Here is an 18,714-nt window from a genome sequence, read left to right as displayed (position 1 = left end):
TTGAGCATTATATTTTGAACATATCAGGCCTTGTTTCACTATTTTATCAGCAATTTTTGCAAAATTTGGAGCATGGAATACAGAATTAACCTTAGAACACATCCCTCCTGTCGACATGTGAGCCAAAGAATGGGTCACACGTGCAGCCCAGGAGTAGAGCGAGGAAGGGAGGCAAATTAAGTCCATGAAAACGCTGAGAATAAGGTGGTTTCTGCCAGAGGGGGTATTTGGGATCTGCTTTTTGGTGCGAAAGGATAATGGATACATCCACATGGTCTAGAGCCGTAGCAGAGAGGTTAATCGGTGTAGCCAATTCACCACATGCACAGGCTTGTGCAGCCGTGTCTGCTAGGGCATTACCAAGGGAGACAAGGTCACGAGCACTGGTGTGTGCAGGGCAATGAATGATAGCAAGTTTCACCGGAAGCAACAGAGCGTCACGGAGCTCTTTTAGTAAATTTGCATGTTTCACAGGAGTGCCTGATGAATTTTTGAAACCACGGAGATGCCACTGGACAGTATATATGTGAGCAGCATTGTGAACGTATTTACTGTCAGTATAAATAGTTACAGAAAGTCCAGCAGCCCATGTGCAGGCTGCAGTCATAGTACATAACTCAACAGACTGAGCAAGATAAGAACTAGGCAAAGTCTCAGTGAGAAGGACATCCTGAACTGTTGTAACAGCGTAGGCAGTGTGTGTGGTGCCAAATTCATCTTTAAGAGAGGAGCTGTCAGTAAACAGCCACAGTGAGTGAGGAAGCGGCTGTGACTGTAAATCGGGACGTGGCAAATAAGTGGAGAGTGAGGTTTCTAGACAGTTATGTGGCTCCAGAATCACAAAAAAATTCAACATCACTGTCTGCTACTGTCAGAGTGATTAAGGGAGAACTGGTGTGGCTGCAATATGCATTGAACACCTCTAGAGGTGGTTCTGCATCTTGTGTCTGTTGTTTATGGGTTAATGCTTGTCCTAACAGTTCAGTTTGTTCTTTAAGGATCACCTGATCAGTTGGAGATATGTCACCGTCGGCTAGTCATGTGGGTGTTTGACGGTTTGGGCCATAATTACGACCACCGCGCCCGCGATGGGTTCGTGGCTCATGGTCTTCTCCATATCTCTGTTGCCCTCCTGTTTGTGGGCAATCTCTAGCAAAATGTCCTGGCTGCCTACACACATAACACACCTCTTCCTGTCTCACATTCTGTGGCCCATAGTTGTCACCTGCCTGACTCCATCTACGTGGTCCACCACTACCTCTTCCTCTACCTCTATCTCTGTTCCTGTGGTAGGGTCCTCTCTGCTCTGGACCACGGTAAAAGATTTCCTCTGAGCCTAAGAAAACTTGAACAGGCTGTTGTTTAATCTTTTCTGCCTTTGCCTTCTGCTGTTGACCATGAACACGGATTGCATGACGCAAGTGGTTACCGAAACGTTTTCAGGCACCCCATAGATTGTGAAATATTGCATTAAGAATCACTGTTAGGTGCACTCTTCAATTGCAATTTCTTTTAGTACAATCACAGCCACAATATTAAACAAATCATTCAAAAACTGATTAAAAGCTTAAAATTGATTCCATAAGAATAACAATTTTGAGTCATTTTGGTAGACTTTATTTTTGTTAGTGTTTCTTGTAAACAATAGACAAAAAATATATAATTTGTATTTGTTTGTGTCTGTCTAATGCAGACACACCTTTTGAAATATTTTTCCACAAATATTTCATGATAATACTAAATTTTAACGGTGTCCAAAAACTTTTTTCCACTGCTGTATGTCACCTGTCAGACTGACTAAAGCTGATTTAGCTTCCAGTAATTATACAAGTAGCCAAGTGGACACGGTGATAAGTAATTATCACTTTAAGAGCTGTGCTAGTTCATTTCCTTCAACACTGCAGATATTCACACAAGTCTTGAGATGCCACAGTAAAGTGTAAAAAAAACATGAAACATTGGGCCGATCAATTCTGTATTTTGCCTAATATAAGACAAATAACTATCTGAATGTTGACAAAGCAGAAAAAATGTTACCAAAGTGAGATTACTATCCAAGCTAGCAGTCTAAAGAGTAAGGGATGATGAGTGTGAATTCCTGCATTTTCTAAATTAGCATTTTAGTGTATTTTGGATGCATTTGAGAGAGTTTATATAAGAAATGTATTTAAGTGTACATACTCCACTGAATTTATGCAATTCCTGCAATCAACATGTATAACATAATTCCAAATGTCTGCAGGTGTTACCAATCCTGGAAAAAATGGTTGCTGTAAATACTATAAATAATTTTCTACCTGTATTTCTAACCCTCTACGGACCAGAGATGCAACATTACAATCATCACTTGTAGTTTTCCTTTAAAAAAAAAAAAAAAATATTGAATTGTTTTGTCAAGGGGCAGTTTACATTAAATTCATTCAGTGGTCCAAGAATAGTCTGCAGACTCCAGAGGCACCAAAGGGAGCAGTGGATGATTTATTAGTGGGACGATGAAGGTCAACAAAATTTACATTCCTCACAACTAAGCTGTATTCTCATTTATGTTTCAAAATAAGTGTATTTCCTATCCCAAAGGTACAATTCTGACGTAAGAGGAAACTCTTCAAGTTTGAAAATACCACAAGGAGAAAGTGAAGTCAAAGCCCTTGATAATACTCCCTTGAGGATGAACACATGGACAACTATTGTGTGCACTACAGATATGTAGCTGTTCTTATTATAGTGATTTAAAGAAGCTCCCTATTCTTTAAATGCAAACTAAAATTTGGAGTGTGCTGGACTACTAAATAAAATGTACCAGTTTTGTAGTTAGTATTACATCTTCATATAGTTTTTTATGTGTTAACTGACAAAACAAATAACTACTATGGAACAACAATGTATTAAGAATAGTCAAAAAAGAGTTACAATCATGATAAATTAGAATGACAAGTGGAACCTGTTGATGGACAAAGATCGAGGATGAAATATTGCTGTTCATTGTTTACATATTCTCCTTAGTCACATGTGCATTCTTCAGGACCATTTTTCAAATGTTCTTGACAACAGTCTGTGTACAACGTGGATGGCTGTTACAGGGGTGGCAGGGAACCCAGGCTCAGACACAGAAATGGGGAGACTGCTGTCAATAACTAAAGTAGTGGAGGAACTACAATATTTCCCTCTGTGTGGTAGAAAGGATAGAACAACATAAAATTCAAATATTTACATAAAGTACAAGTACCACAAATTAAGATCAGGTACTTGGTCACTTTCCCAAAAAGTGCCTAATCATGCTGCCTATTTGAAGAAGGATGCTGAGATGTTGTGCCTCCTATTCTCCTATAAGATAATTTGAGCAGTCTATAGTAGGGGTTTCAAACGTAAAGCCTGCGTGCCACAACCGGCCCACCAAAAGGTCCAATCCAGCCCGCTGGATGACTTTGCAAGGTGCAAAAATTTCAGAGATGACATTAACTGCAATTTTTCAATAAAAGTAACTGCTATTTTAAATGTGTCCACTGCACTAGGGTGTCCCCTGCCTTCGCCCGAGTCAGCTGGGATAGGCTCCAGCCCCCCCCCGCGACCCTAGTGAGGCTTAAGCGGTGTATAGATAATGGATGGATAATGGATAGTTAAATATATAATTGACATGATATTGTAGTGTAGTACAGTATAGTATGGTATGGTATGGTATGGTCATTACACAATAGTATAGTATAGTATAGTTGGCATGATATTGTACTATAGTATAGTATAGTATAGTATAGTATAGTATAGTATAGTATAGTATAGTATAGTATAGTATAGTATAGTATAGTATAGTATAGTATAGTATGGGTACATGGTGAGGGTCCTGGGTCTGTCCGTGGGCAGAGACCGCCCTCTTGTGGCCACCTACCGTCCTCTCGGAAAGTGGCCGCCGCGGTTGCTGTGACACCAGGCGGCCAGAGGAGGCGGTAGACGCCGCTGCAGTGACAGTCGCTCCGCTGCTAACGTTCCAGTCGGGCTCAGAGAAAGAACCAGGAGGAAACAGGGGCCGCACAATTAACAACAGTACAAACAAGGGGAGGCGACGAGCGAGGAAAACAAAGCAGGTTTTGTTCCAAGGAGCACCTGAATTGCCTTTTGCTGTCTTGACAAATCGGAAGAAACTAGAGAAAACGCCGTTTGGAAGGTATAATGTTTTATTTACAGATTTTGCTCTGAAATAATATTTGCAGGCACAGCTTGCTGGACAGCTCTCTGCGAGCAGACTCGTTGTAGCTGGACTAGCCTGCTGCTGATGGGTGCTAAAGCCAGGCATGGGTGAGGAGCGCTGCCAGGCCTGGCTAACGTTAGCCAAAGTTAGCTAACCAACCTCCCCGATATTACGCTAAAAAACTGGTTGTTGCAAATTTAGTCGCTAAACACGTAACTGTTTTATATTAAGCATGAACAGATAGAAGAGGTTTGTAAGCACTAGGCCTGCCGAGGCCTCCGGTGTGTCGACAGCACACACTTTCACCAGCGGCAGTAGCCGTGTTGTTTGGTGGACAGTGATTGAAACATAATAGGCCACGTTAGCTTACAAACTGATGAAGTTAGCTGTCGAGTAAAGAATATAAATAGCCGAATTACACATCACTGCTGCTCTGGGTTACACTACCTAGCATATGTTAGAGTCGTGTTTCTCGGTAAGTGTCCATTTTGGTAGCATTGCGCAAAGTTGGCAGCTTCACACCATCACAAACCAGGCATGGATAACACAGATGGGCGGTGCTCACTGTCAGGGTGATGGTGGTCAGCGGACTGGGCCCTGGGTTTGTGACTTGTGTTTTAAGTCCGCTTGGTCTTAACATTAGCATCAGACAGTCATGTTAAAGTTACCGTACATAGCTCTGCGACTCGTGTAAAGAAGTTAGTGAGACGTGTGGATTAGCAGCAGCTAGCTGTTAGTAGTGGTTGCTAGCAGAGCATCTGCTGCTGTCTGGACTGAAGGGTAGGGGGACGTTTGAGCCGGTCTCTGACACGGTTGTGTTTGTTTTCTGGCTGCTGAGAATACTTCAGGCTCCACAGGCATTGTAGTCGTGGAAATGTGCAGTCTGTTCCGGCTGATTTCCCCCAAGAGAGTCGCCACGGTGCAGTATTCAGGCCCACAGCACCACTGGTGTTGGCTGGCCTAACAGCACTCCAGCTCACCATACCTGATTAGTAGCGGAGTCACAGAGGGTCAGTGGTGACCTGCTGCTCCTGAACCTGCCATATGTGTTGCTTTCCTATTTGCGTCACTGATACTGAAGCGGGTCAGGAGCACAGAGGCGGTTCTGCTGCCTGCTGGCTCCATTAACGAGCATTAGCCCGTGCGAAAGACGGATTTGGCCACCTGGCGACGTTGAGGTGTGTCTAGATTAATGAAGATGTAAGGAGGCAAACTTTTGTGCTTGGGTCTCCAGTGAAAGCCCGTTTTATATTTCAGCTCACTCACACATGACACATCATATCTGAATGGTGGACTGCACCTCCCACTTCTCTGCTGCTTGGTTTATATTCCTGGCCCCAGCATTGCTTTCTAAATGTGGACTCTCTGCCAAGACATAAGAGGAGGTGTGTGACTGCTCCAGGGTTTGTGTGCAGAGTTTAGAGGATCCCAGTAGGACAACAGGTTGGTGTCATACTCTTACACTGGTGCCTCTTAGAGCTTGATGTGTATCTGTAAGTCACTACAGACTAGTGTTGATGTTCTGTGTGAACTTTAAATCTAATGGACACAGACCAGAGAGACATCTTAAAGTGCAGCATGCTCAATCAACTTACATTTAACTAAAATGATGAGACATGGATTTGGTTTTGCTGATGTTTTGCTGTCTTGAGCTCTAGCTTACTTCCTGTGGGTTCAGTAAACTTTGGCTTTTGCCCTCCAGTGTAGGTAAGGTTGCTGGGTGGATCAGGGAGTTGTGTAGATAAGGGTCCACGTTAAGCTAACCAGCAGTGAGATATGGTCGTCACATCTGTCAGTTGGATCACCCGTGGCCTTGCTAGGGGTGTTTGTAGTAGGGTTCAGTTTATCTTTGAGGTTTGAAGTTTTGGTGTAGAGAGGATACTCAAAAGGTGTGTTTCCTAAGCTAAAAATGTCACCTGATGGAATATTTAACACAATATGACTTGGATATATTAGTCACTGTACAAGGAGTGGGTCATACAAAGGTCTGAGGTGATGTCATAGTAAACATTATGTGGTTAATCATTTACTGACAATGACCAGGTGGTGCCACTGTTATATCAAGCTTTAAAGGTCAGATCTAGATATGACATTCTGATATTACAAAAAAAAAAAAACATCATCATCTTTCCACAGCTATAATTGTGATTTTACTTGTGTCTGTTGTAGCTTTATTAGTGTTCAATGCCAGCAGTGTGTGCTCCATAAGGGCTTAACACACAGTTTGGCATCGGGACTCCCTGCCCTGCTGTTGTAGATTGTTTTACAGGAGGAGCTAATGGTACTTTTCATTAGGACACTCGGAGTGCACCTGTCTTCAAGCCAGCTTTGCTCCTTGTGATTACACCATTTGCACCAAGTCTCAAAGATGGACTTGTTTTTCCTGTAATTTCTCAGGTGGACAGTCCGCTGCCTGGTTGCTCGTGGTAACTCTCCGCCATGCCGTTCCCCTTTGGCAAGTCCCACAAGTCACCGGCGGACATCGTCAAAAACCTTAAGGACAGCATGGCGGTGCTCGAGAAGCACGATATCTCTGATAAAAAGGCCGAGAAGGTACGGTGAAACTCGACTTGTTCTCTGCTTTCACATCACTTCAGTACTTATGATGAGGGAAAAGATGAAGAAACTTTCTGAGGCTTGAAATGCTGTGATTTCTGCTTTGTGGTATTTATATGTTTGTGTGTATGTATTCTTGTATACAGGCCACAGAGGAAGTGTCAAAGAGCCTGGTGGCCATGAAGGAGATCCTATATGGGACGAATGAAAAGGAGCCCCAGACGGAGGCAGTGGCCCAGCTCGCCCAGGAGCTCTACAACAGCGGCTTACTGAGCACCCTGATAGCAGACCTGCAGCTCATCGACTTTGAGGTGAGACTTTGCCTTTTGAAGTAGAGTAGAAAAACAGTGAGTAAAGGAGAAAAAAAATGAGCAGTAAACATTCAACTTAGTTTATCAGAAGTGTTTTCACATAGGAAGAATTTGTGTGAAGGAAATGTATATGTTTCAAAGACATACTCTCATGTGGTGAGGACGGTTGACTGTTCGTGACAAACGTGCCTGTGTCGATATGTGGGCAAATGCATGTTTCCCTGCAGTATGTCAGACCGGTGCTGTGTGGTAACTGCTGCTGCAGGCTTCCCTGACTCGGCCTATCACAGCATGACTCATTTTATTGTGTGATCTCGCTCTTCCTCTTTTACCCTTGCTTATCCTTCCTCATTGATCAACATATAAAACAGTTTAAGAAGCATATATCACAAGAATGCAAGCTACCAATGTGACGGTGATTCAATATGTTAGATATTTCTGTGCACGTTCGAAGTATGCATGATTGTTGTCGGTATATGATGCCTTGGTTTTTTTGCAGCTGCTTTGTTTCCATATGGTTGGATCTTGAGAGAGCATCTGTCTTTTCTCACCTTAAGCAACACCAAAAATGAAAAGCAAGTTTAATTGCCGCAGCATAAAAATAGAAAGTGCAGTAACTTCCTGAAGACATTCTTTAGTTGGCTTTTACATATCTGTCCTGAGCTTATGCCACATTTAAAGAATGCTACATCTGATGTTGAGAGCTGCGTCTTGGCTTTCCACCCTGATGTGATCTGTTGGGATTGTGTTGTTAAACCATTTTGTGTATGTATACATAAAAGTCTGCTTCATCGAGCCTTTGTGTATTATTTTTCTGTTACCTACAGGGTAAAAAAGATGTGGCTCAGATCTTCAACAACATCCTGAGGCGTCAGATTGGCACTCGGACACCGACAGTAGAATACCTTTGCACTCAGCAGAATATCCTCTTCATGTTGCTGAAAGGGTAAGGAGACACACACACTGAATTATCCTACTCCTTTTGATCATTTGATTATTTATGACTATTACTGTAAAGAGTTCATGTTATGGAAAATACTCAGCAACTGTCTAACTTCCTTACATAAAGGAAAATGAGAGGAGCTGTTTTTAGACTGTTGCCTGTAAAAGAAGAACAAAAATAGGCAAAGCAATCCAATCCAGATTATAAACACGTGGGTATATGTTTCAGTTAAAAGGAAATTGGCATGCTAAACTGATATAGCAAGTGGTGACTAAGCTGGTTGGTTGTTTAGAGGGGAGGATTCACGGATTTGTACTAATGTCATGCTTAACAACTCCATTTTCATTACATGTTTCCAGAATAACTAAATGCATCACATGGGCCGCTGTCATTGCACACCAGGAGTGTTGAATTACAATACATTACTTTATAATTTTACAGCATTTTAGTGATTAAAACTAGCAGAAACATTGTCACATTTACTCCGTGGATTGGCACATTTTGGCTATGACACAACGTTACACGACTGGTGTTTTTTGTCCTTTGTGTTTGTTCCGTAAATCTTAAGTGATGGCTTTTTTTAAAAGTCAGTAACAAAGCAGTGTTTTAGGGGAACTTACACTTCATGCATAGAGCACTCCATAGTGATTGGACCAATGGGGACTTCCTTTGTTGTGCAGAGTACAGTTAGTTTTGATCTTTCTTCTCTGTTGTAAACACCATTAGCCTTCGCCCAGCTCATCACTACTCTTCATTTTTCTTAATCAAACACTTTAGTATCCACTGCTGAATCTTTGGCGGATCGTCTGTTATAAACGATAACATTTGATTTTTACATTTGAAATCTGTGGTTTGTTTGTATTTTAACTACACTGTAGCTAATTGAAGGCTGGGCTTACAGTTTAACAGTTTTATTCATAGTAGGCTGATTTACATCCAACTGCAGCACATTATATGCAGCACATATGTGTAGATGATAGAAAATGTTGTCCACATATCTTTTGAGATGACGTAATTAATTGAAGCTTCATGAGATACGCAGTGACAATAACATTTTTAATGAATCAGTCATTGTCATTTCCACATGATGGTGTGAAAATATGTCCATACAGAAATGCTGTAGTTATTAAATGATCAATCTGTTATCTTTAATACTAACATAGTGAACAAACTGGACTTTGGCAGCTAACTAGGGCTGCCACAAACGACGCGTCAACGAATCGCCTGAGCACGATACGTCATCAACAGCGGAACACGCATGGACATCCGCGCTGTATCGTGCATATATAGTATATGCACAATGCGGCGCGGATGTCCGCGCTGTATCGTAAACGCGGATGTCCACGCTGTATTGTGCATATATAATATATGCATATACTATATATGCACGATACAGCGCGGATGTCCATGCGTGTTCCGCGCTCCACTCGGACGGTGATTTCTGTTGCATTGCGCGCTCACTTCCGCTTTTGATGACGTATCGTGCTCAGGCGATTCGTCGACGCGTCGTTTGTGGCAGCCCTACAGCTAACTTACTCCCAGTTCAGGAAACCATCCATTGCCAAAGGCCATTAAAGCATTGTGTATGTGTAGTATGCATCTATAAAATGATTAATCCTTTCCTTTATGTTGCTGTGTTCTCCAGGTATGAGTCTCCGGAGATTGCTCTAAACTGTGGTATCATGCTGAGGGAGTGCATCAGACATGAACCGTTGGCCAAAATCACACTGTGCTCAGAACAGTTCTATGACTTCTTCAGATACGTGGAGATGTCCACATTCGACATTGCCTCAGACGCATTTGCCACTTTCAAAGTAAGTCGGCTAAGTTGTTCTGCAGTGGAGCCGAGCAAGTTTTGTTTTCAGTAAAGAGAGGAACAGCTGTGACTTCTTACATTTTAATGCTAGTGATTCCTTTATAGACAAATCCCTAAGTGTGTTTTTTAAAAGTTGCTAAATGACATACTTTAACTGATGAACACAAATACAGTTAGATGACATCTCACTCAAGCATCTCCATTTCCTACTAGCTGTTACTTGCTGATGGCATGCTTGTATTGCGTAATTTCAAACACTTTAACTACCCAATCAGCTCTAACAGCAAATTTGATGCACTGGCAGCGATTGCATGTGGCTAATATTGCTGTTATAGCCCAACACAAACAAACTGGGAGACTGAATTTGGAGCCAACACTGACTGTTATAAAGCAAAAGACAGATGAAAAGTCATACTTTGAATTAGAGGCTGCAACACACCACTTCAGCTGTCAGTGAGCTGCCTCTCCTTTTTAAAACACAGCATCAGAGTTGCACAACAATGCTTCAGATCATATTATAGCGACTTCATTAAGTAACTGTTCGTGTTTACGTCTAAACTACTACCGGTTTTGTGCTCATTGTTTAGGCTTCTGTCAGATATGAACCAGTATTTTGGGGCTGCTGTGGCACAGGTGGCTGAGCAGCTGGTCCACTAATCACAAGTTGCTCCCGATGGAAATTTAAGTGGTTTGCCGCCAAGGTAGAAGGAAATAATTATATTATGTGCTGGCCTTTTCCTATTTTGAAGACTACAGTAAATGTTGTGCTTCTCAGGCAAACTTTTACACCACTTCTTAATAAAAACTAGTGATCACTTTTTCAAGGCAAGATTTATTTTTTTTATTTTAGCCAACAAAAGGATTACTCTGCTGCAAGTAACTGTTGCAATCAGCTGGCCTTTTTTATGTCTTTCAAATCACTATCACAACTCACACTGCAACCAAAGACATTCTTCCTTTCTAATTTAAGGTTCAGAGTTGTTATTCATTTATTTGACAAAAATTGAAATGCCTTTCTAGGGATTATTTCTGTCTTGTTTCTCCAAAAAAGGAGATGATCAGGACCAGGCCAGGTCATAATTATTATGTCTGACTTAAGTGCTTACAGTCAGCTTTGTCTGTTTCCAGGACCTCCTTACAAGACACAAGCTACTGAGTGCAGAGTTTCTGGAGCAACATTATGACAAGGTACGTCCACGCTGAACTAAAGCCCAGCATCTAATGAGAAATGGATTCAGCCAAAGTGTAATAGAAAAGCTTCAAAACGTTATGAAATTACATGTTGACAGCTAAAAATAGTAATGAAATCAGATCTACTGGTATTGTTATTCCACTATTTGTTCCAATTGTGAAAATATTAATCAGCACAGTTCATGTGAACTGAAAACAATACAACAAAGAATCCAGTGTTCTCTGCTTTCTAGGTATTACTGTATTTGCGATATGTACTAGCAGTTAAAAGCTTTAGCCTTTTGTTGGTATTCAACATGTTTTAGATTACTAAAACTACCATCCTCTGATGATCTTCACTTCTTCTTTCGACCAGTTACATGCAAATTGAAAGTGTCACTGTCAGTCTGGCTGTTTAGCATGTTGGCAGTTTCTTTGGTAACAACAGCAAATCACCGGTTGGGAACATAATTTGCAGGCTGAGAACACAACAGAGCTGTCAGTGTGTGAGAAGAAAATGTCTCATTTTCCTGTCACTGTGTTTTGATACAAGACACAGATGCAATTGTGAAAATCAGTGTTTTGCGCGTTTAGACTCCTTTTCCTTCTTGCCCCCGACTACTTCTGTTTTCTGTCTTTCTCTCTCACAACCTCTCTCTCTTTCGCTGTAGTTCTTTAGTGAATACGAGAAGTTACTCCACTCAGAAAACTACGTGACTAAAAGGCAGTCCCTGAAGGTAAGGACCCCGAGTCAGCCAAGTAAACAGGTCACATTTAGTGTTGCAACTCTGTTCAGAGAGCTATTTAAAGATGATTTCTAGTCAAGAGGTTAGGGTACCAGGAATCACTCCATCCCGATTACTGTGTCATGACTGCCATCTAGTGGTGGTACCACAGAAGTACTTTACATGTCTTTTAAAGGCCCTTTATTTTCTTGACTTGTGGTATGATTTTGGTTATTTTAGTGTGTAATTTTGAGTCTGAATATTAAGCAGTTTAAAGCTGTGAAGCCACATTTTGGACTCCGGGTCTAAAAAAATGCTCTTTGCCATATAGTTCTTCTCTTATAAACTTTTCTATTTGAGTATGTCAGATAGGAGAAAATCCCAAAAAGGGGGTGAGTGCTGTACTTCACAGTCATGCAGCATACAGAAATCATAAATTGTGACCGTTTGTTAACTCAAAGCATTTTATTCAAAATAAAATTTATGTTGGGTCTTATTTATTCCTCTTTCTCCCTCCGAAATGCAGTTATTGGGAGAGTTGCTTCTTGACCGGCACAATTTCACCATAATGACGAAATACATCAGCAAACCAGAGAATCTCAAGCTAATGATGAATCTGCTACGGGACAAGAGTCGCAACATCCAGTTTGAGGCTTTCCACGTTTTTAAGGTAAAATTAAAGCATATTTACTCCACTAAGGAGGCAGCGCCTCGGCAGAGTTATGTGATGATCGGCTTTGGTTTGTTTGTCTGTCTGTTTGCAACATTACTCAAAAATGGAATAATGGATTTGGATGAAATTTCAGAGAAGGCCAGAAATGACTCAAGGACCAACTGATGCGATTTTGGCAGTGATGCGGCTTATAGTCTGGATCCACAAATTTTTTAAAGATTTCATCCATTGGAAATGATACAATGATTGAGCAGCCTTGGCTCGGTACTGCACTCTCTGAGTGCTTTTCTAGTTTAAGATCTGTGTCCACTAAGTGTTTTTAGTAAATACTAAGGGTTTTAAGGATGGACAATGAGGTGCTGACATGATCGTAGCCTTACCTACCTTAGAGTTTAACAGTAGTACAGCTTGTATTGGAGACTGCTGTGAAAATAGACCAAGACAGAGTTTGCCTGCAGAACCTAAATCACTAAATCCCTCCTGCTGCTCTGAAACTTTCTGAACGACAGCTCAGAAGATGCTCTGACCTTTCTAGACTGAATTTAAGAGACTATCCAATTCTAAACATTCAGCTGGGTGATAGTTACTATTATCCATTGACCCATGTTTGTATCATTTCTTTATCTCCATGTGAGGGCTCTAGGCTGCTAGCATACTTAACAACGAGAGAACAACTTCAAGCTAAAGCAGTCAAACTGTCCATGTCTTCACCTGTATGTGATGAACTTTCGCTGAATGTTTTGACACACTAGTAATATTTTAGCTAATACATGCAAAAGACTTTTTTTGCATTTGTTGCCATGAATACTGTCAGTATTTTATTGAAGCGTGTTTCCTCATTTTGGAATAATTGATTCTCTCCATTGTTAGTAAGAGCTAAGTCTTTGTGTGTCTCTGTATCCGTGTGTGTGAGAGAGAAAACTGTCCACACAGGCCGTGAGAGCACCCTCTTCTGGATTGGTGACAATAAAAATGCATCCTAGACAAAATGGAGTTTCATCTATGGATTGCAATGGAGTTGCTGAAATCAAATATGATTAAATTTATGTAGCAATAATAAATGTGAAATCTACTTTCAGAACTGATAAATGCAGCTACATTTTTCTAAGATACAAATGTGATGTTGAGTTAATGGTTCTGTAGTTTCAAATTGTGACTTCACTCACTAAATTTCCACTTTTTTCCATTTTGATGATTCAGAGTTATGACCTCTGATGTCTGGTTCCGTTTACGATCTGGTTTGAAATTGGTAAAACACCTAAGTTTATTATGCCGCCAGTGAATCTCTCATTAAATCTTTAACTGTTCACTAGTTAGATAGCCTCTCACAGACATCAGCAATGATGGAAAAAAAGGTGGATCTCTTTAAACATTCCAATCTCAACTAAATGGCTGCAGCATTTAATGTGTACAAGTGTACTCTGCACTTGTACTTGTTTGAATATTTATCTCCCGCCCAGGCTGTTAAATTTACAACTGGGAGTTTTCCCTGGAGAAGGAAAAGGGCTCACCACCTTTGTATTTATACCATATTCTGTGATTTCTCAAAACTGCAAGACATCTTTCAGTAATGCTGAGTGCACAGTGCATGCAAAACATCAACAATGTATTTGATACTCAATGATAAAATAGAATTAGTTATTTTCACTGTGTTTTTACTTTATCTTCTGCAGCTGCAGCTCAGCCTCATATGGGGGAACAAAGACTGTTTTTCCGCAGAGCAACTGAATTAATTGAGTCAGGACAGAATTAATGAATGTCACAGAGCAGTGGTCAGATATGTAGTGGAAGCTACAGCCCTGCAGGGCAGAATGTCCAAGGTTTGATAGTTAATTAGCACCGCTTCTCTTGCTTTCAGTGTCATGTTTGTCTGGTAATTTGTCCTTGAATCACAATGAAAATGTTTTAATTCTGTTGTTAATGTGATTAGAAGAAACAAGATTAATACATTTTAAGGACATCTTTGATTGTACGCAACAGTACTGCAATGAGAAATGAAAAGAAATAAACACTATATGCTTTTAGCAAACTTCTTTAAAATATCCAATAAGAAGTGTGAAAAATGGCACCCTTGGAGGAACCCGATAACCAAGTTGTCAGGTTGCATATTACATGGATATAAATGCCCTGAACAATTAGTCCCCTGGTTTGATTCCAACCATACAGACCCTTTGTTTTCTCTACCAATACTGAAACTGCCAAAGAGGAGAAGGAGGAAGAAAAATCTAGTAATGATGAAAATGATTGCAGAGAGGGCAACAAAACAGAAGATGACACTGCTAAACAAGGGCTTCTTAAAATGAAGCTCCCAGAAGCTGTCAAACTTGAGCTCTGCCATCTGTTATCATACCTGTGTGATTGCCAGTTACAACACAGAGTAGAAGTTATGATTGCCTTCCTTGGTAACTTTGTGGGTCAACTGCAGGAGAACCAACAGATGTTGTCCAGATATGGACAATTTTGCTATAACCAAGTTATGCAGGCACTTAACATGTCTGCTGCCCTCACTGCTCGCACAATGAAGTTCTGCTTAAAGATAAACTGTTTTTTTTTAAAAAAATTTTAAATCAGCAAACCCAATCCTTATTAAGTGACAATGATTAGCATGTATTTAAAAAGTTGAATCATTTAAACACTTCCTCACTGCTGTAGTGCCACTAAAAGAAACTGAGTGCTTCAACTTTGCTTCGACTACTGTAAAACCTTAAAAAAATCAAAGCCTGGTGGATCCGTGTTCTTACATTTGCATCAAAGTTGTGGCCAACAATCAAACATAGAACACAGTATCTGCTCATATAAGTTCTTCTCTCTTGTCCTCTTCCTCCACTACCAGGTGTTTGTGGCCAACCCCAACAAGACACAGCCCATCCTGGACATCCTGCTGAAGAACCAGACCAAACTCATCGAGTTTCTCAGCAAGTTCCAGAATGACAGAACAGAGGACGAACAGTTCAACGATGAAAAGACTTACCTGGTCAAACAGATCAGAGACCTCAAGAGGCCTGCACCCCAGGAGGCCTGAGGACACGTGCAGAGGTGCAGGGAGGAGCCACCAGGACCATATCTGGACAACGTCTGCTTAATGGACCCATCAGCAGCTGCTGTTCTGGTTTCTGAACAAAAATGAGGAAACAAATGAAAAACAAACATGCCCATTTCAGCTCATCTGGAAGTCACCAGCTCCTCTGCTCCTCAGAACATTTGATATTTTTTTCTTTTTCAGTCTTTTTCCTTCAAAACAAATAAGAGAAAATAATAGTTGCTGCTGCTTTCTTGCACATTGATACATTTAAGGTATATTATATTGACACAACAGTCCATCACACATAGTGACAGAAAATGTCCGTGCATTTAAAGTGAGGCAGACTTCCTGATTTAAAAAGTCACACACACACACACACACACACACACACACATACACACACACAGCAAGCAACAAAAGTCGACACGTTTACACACATGTATTACATAAAAAAAAAAAACGCATACACACATGCTGCAAGAATGTCAGCTAAAACCTTGTGATGGAAATGGTACGAGCAAGTTGAACATTGGTGTGTTTGTTGCATGCCTTGAAATGTGACAGATCCATGGCTGTACCCGGCGTCGGCTCTGTGAAACATCTGCCCAGTTTGGCACCCACGTTCAGTGCCGCCGACTTGGGAATTCATGTGCATCACAGCAACCGCTACAGTTAGCATCTATGCCTTCATCCATCAAAGCAAACGGTGGTTCATTTAACCAGGGACAAGCTCTCAGATGCCATCACATGGAACCATTTACCTCCTGTGTGCTTTGTTACGACACTGCACTTGAAGCACACGAAGAGAGGAGGGAGGGATGCAAGGTATGAATTTGGTAAAGCCCGAGAATTGGGTGTTTTTATTGTTTTCTGGGACAGGGTGAACATGTACATATGCCTTTTTTTTTTGCTTTGTAGATTTTTGTTAAACCTTGACATATGAATATATATTATATATATATATTACCTTAAACATCGCGTTTTTGGTTAATTGTAATCAAATTACTTTCTAAACCATGAAAAACAACTGGCTAAGTGACATTGTTTTTGCATTTCATTTTACTGCTGAAATGGTTGCTGGTGGGTTTCTTTGTACATAACTTAAAGGGCCAGCTCACATTTAGCTAACCTATAGGATATTAACAATTTGTACAGCGGAGGAATGTCATGGTATTAGCTCTGGATCTGTTAATCCTCTTTTTATTCTCCATCTACATTTTGAGTATCTCAGACTGCTGAAAATGTGCCGGGGTGTGAGCAGTGGAGAAAGGGAGGGAAGGGAATGGCAGAGCATTAACTGAAACATTAAAGCCTGTGTGTTTGTGCACTTTGTGAGATGCTGGGCTGTTGGAATCGCTTAACTGGAGTTGAGGGCGCTGAGGATTTCCCCAATCCTTCATTAGCTTGTTTTTGCCCCCCGTTCTCACCATTTGGCTCGTAGCCTCGGAGTGCTGTGTAGCCCCACAGTGAGTGTGCTTCAGGGGTGACCTCATAACAACTTGGCACATCTTTATATCACTCTTACTTCCCTTCTTGTCCTCTGTTTTTTTTTCTTCTTTTTTTATCCCTTCTCTTCAGGGGGTTTTATAATTCCAGTACAATGATGAGTGTAAAGCATTGTGGGTAGCAGAGTACTTTGGGCATGCTGCATTGTCCTCGTGGTGCTGAACAGAACTGATGAGACCACAGATTTTCTTTATTTGCAGTAAATGAAAGTTGCTACATTTAGACAGGTAGATCAGAAGCCATTCGACTGCAGGCAACAGCACTGCTCAATAGAGCCCACAGTTCCTCCATGTGCATTGAACAAGCATGTTGCTCCACTGGCTGTGCATGATGCTGCACTAAAGATGTTGTACTGGAATTGTTTCTTTTTTCCAAGTATTTAACAACATTGAAATATCAAATTGAACTCTTGGTGATAAGACTGCACACTGACTGACTCCAGTTTCAGCAAAGAGCGTGTGGGTGCTTTCAGAAGTGTCAAAGGCCTGGGCCCTACAATTGAAATAAAGAAAAAAAAATACATTTGGAATAAAATAAAGCTTTTGTCTTTTTCTTCCTTTGCACCAAAGTGACATCTCATCTGTCAAAAGTGTGTCGACATTGAGTACATCAGCTCACATCAGCTTGGTATGTTAAAGTTGAACCGATACAGTCTTCAACATTAGTCACACCCCATGGAAAATAACATCTTTTTTTGGATTCTTCATTTTTAAAAGTTGTTATGTTGGTACTTCCTGTGTGTCTTGTGTCTACTTGTTGCTATACACAAATCCACATGAGTTAAACCTAAACTTAATTTGCATAATAGTAGATATGGCCAAAATAGATTTTCATATCCCTGAAAATATCTCAACAAAAATGTCCCAAATGTGTCAATCTTTGTCCTATAGTTATTTCAAGATGTTTCAATGGAGTACGTAACTTTTTTGTTGACCAAATGTTAAACAATGGTAAGAAAAAAAAATAGCATCTTTCCAGAAGAGTACAAATAGAGGAAAAGCATTCTAGTCATTCTCAATTTCTGGTCATCATAGCCAAGAAGAAGGAGCTCAGTGAGGACCTACGTCAACATCTTGTGCGTGTCCACAGTGAAGGAAAGGGTTACAAGCCCATTTCAAAGCAGTGTGATGTCTTTGTGACAACCATCCAGATCATAATCAACAAGCACAAGAGGTTCAACACTTAAAAATCTCAGTGAGCATGGCAAGAAGCATAAGGTGTCCCCCAAACTTGCCAGAAAAATCTGCCGGGAGGTCAACAACAGCCCCCAGACAACAACCAAGGCCCTAATTGAAACGCTTGACCAGGCATGGATGAAAGTATCACGGTCCACCATCGAGCGAGTCTTGCACAGAGGAGGTCTTCATGGACGTAGGCCTCAGAAGACCCCACTGCTCATGAAGAAACATGGAGGCTCGCCTCGCCTTTGCTAGAGGTCATCTGAAGCAAGATCCCAGCTTTTGGTCAACCATCCTGTGATCTGATGTGATAAAGTTGGAGATTTTTGGCCATATGGATGCTAAACATGTCTGGAGGGAAAAAGGCGAAGTATATGAGCTGAAGAACACTGTGCCCGCAGTCAAGCATGGTGGTGGAAGCATAAGGCTATGGGGATGTTTCTCTTCCAGTGGCACAGGGAGCCTCGTCAAGGTCCAAGGAATCATGAGAAAGGAGGATTATGTCAGGGTCCTTGATGAAAACATGAATGAATCTGCTGAGAAACTCCACCTCGGCCACAACTGGAAGTACCAGCAGGACAATGATAAAAAAACACACCGCCAAGGTAGTGAAGAAATGGTTCAAGGACAA

At 41.1% G+C, this 18,714-nt stretch overlaps 1 protein-coding gene across 2 annotated transcripts; it reads left to right on the top strand.

Annotated features, from left to right (window-relative positions):
• Window positions 1-3,973: 3,973 nt before the first annotated feature.
• cab39 (calcium binding protein 39) lies at window positions 3,974-17,443 on the top strand. 2 transcript variants are annotated; one of them, XM_023281314.3, is made up of 9 exons: window positions 3,974-4,159; window positions 6,581-6,736; window positions 6,886-7,050; window positions 7,878-7,996; window positions 9,639-9,807; window positions 10,938-10,997; window positions 11,651-11,716; window positions 12,231-12,374; window positions 15,211-17,443. In XM_023281314.3, exons 2-9 carry the CDS (start codon window positions 6,623-6,625, stop codon window positions 15,397-15,399), a joined length of 1,026 nt encoding a protein of 341 aa, XP_023137082.1. In that variant the 5' UTR covers window positions 3,974-4,159; window positions 6,581-6,622; the 3' UTR covers window positions 15,400-17,443. The 2 variants fall into 2 exon arrangements, with proteins under 2 accessions (XP_023137082.1, XP_035809240.1); XM_035953347.2 differs by lacking the exon at window positions 3,974-4,159 and adding an exon at window positions 5,474-5,626.
• The last annotated feature ends 1,271 nt before the right edge of the window (window positions 17,444-18,714 follow it).

This window comes from Amphiprion ocellaris, chromosome 7 (genome assembly GCF_022539595.1).
Source record: "Amphiprion ocellaris isolate individual 3 ecotype Okinawa chromosome 7, ASM2253959v1, whole genome shotgun sequence".
NCBI lineage: Eukaryota > Metazoa > Chordata > Actinopteri > Pomacentridae > Amphiprion > Amphiprion ocellaris.
This window is presented reverse-complemented; position numbering and strand designations above follow the sequence as displayed.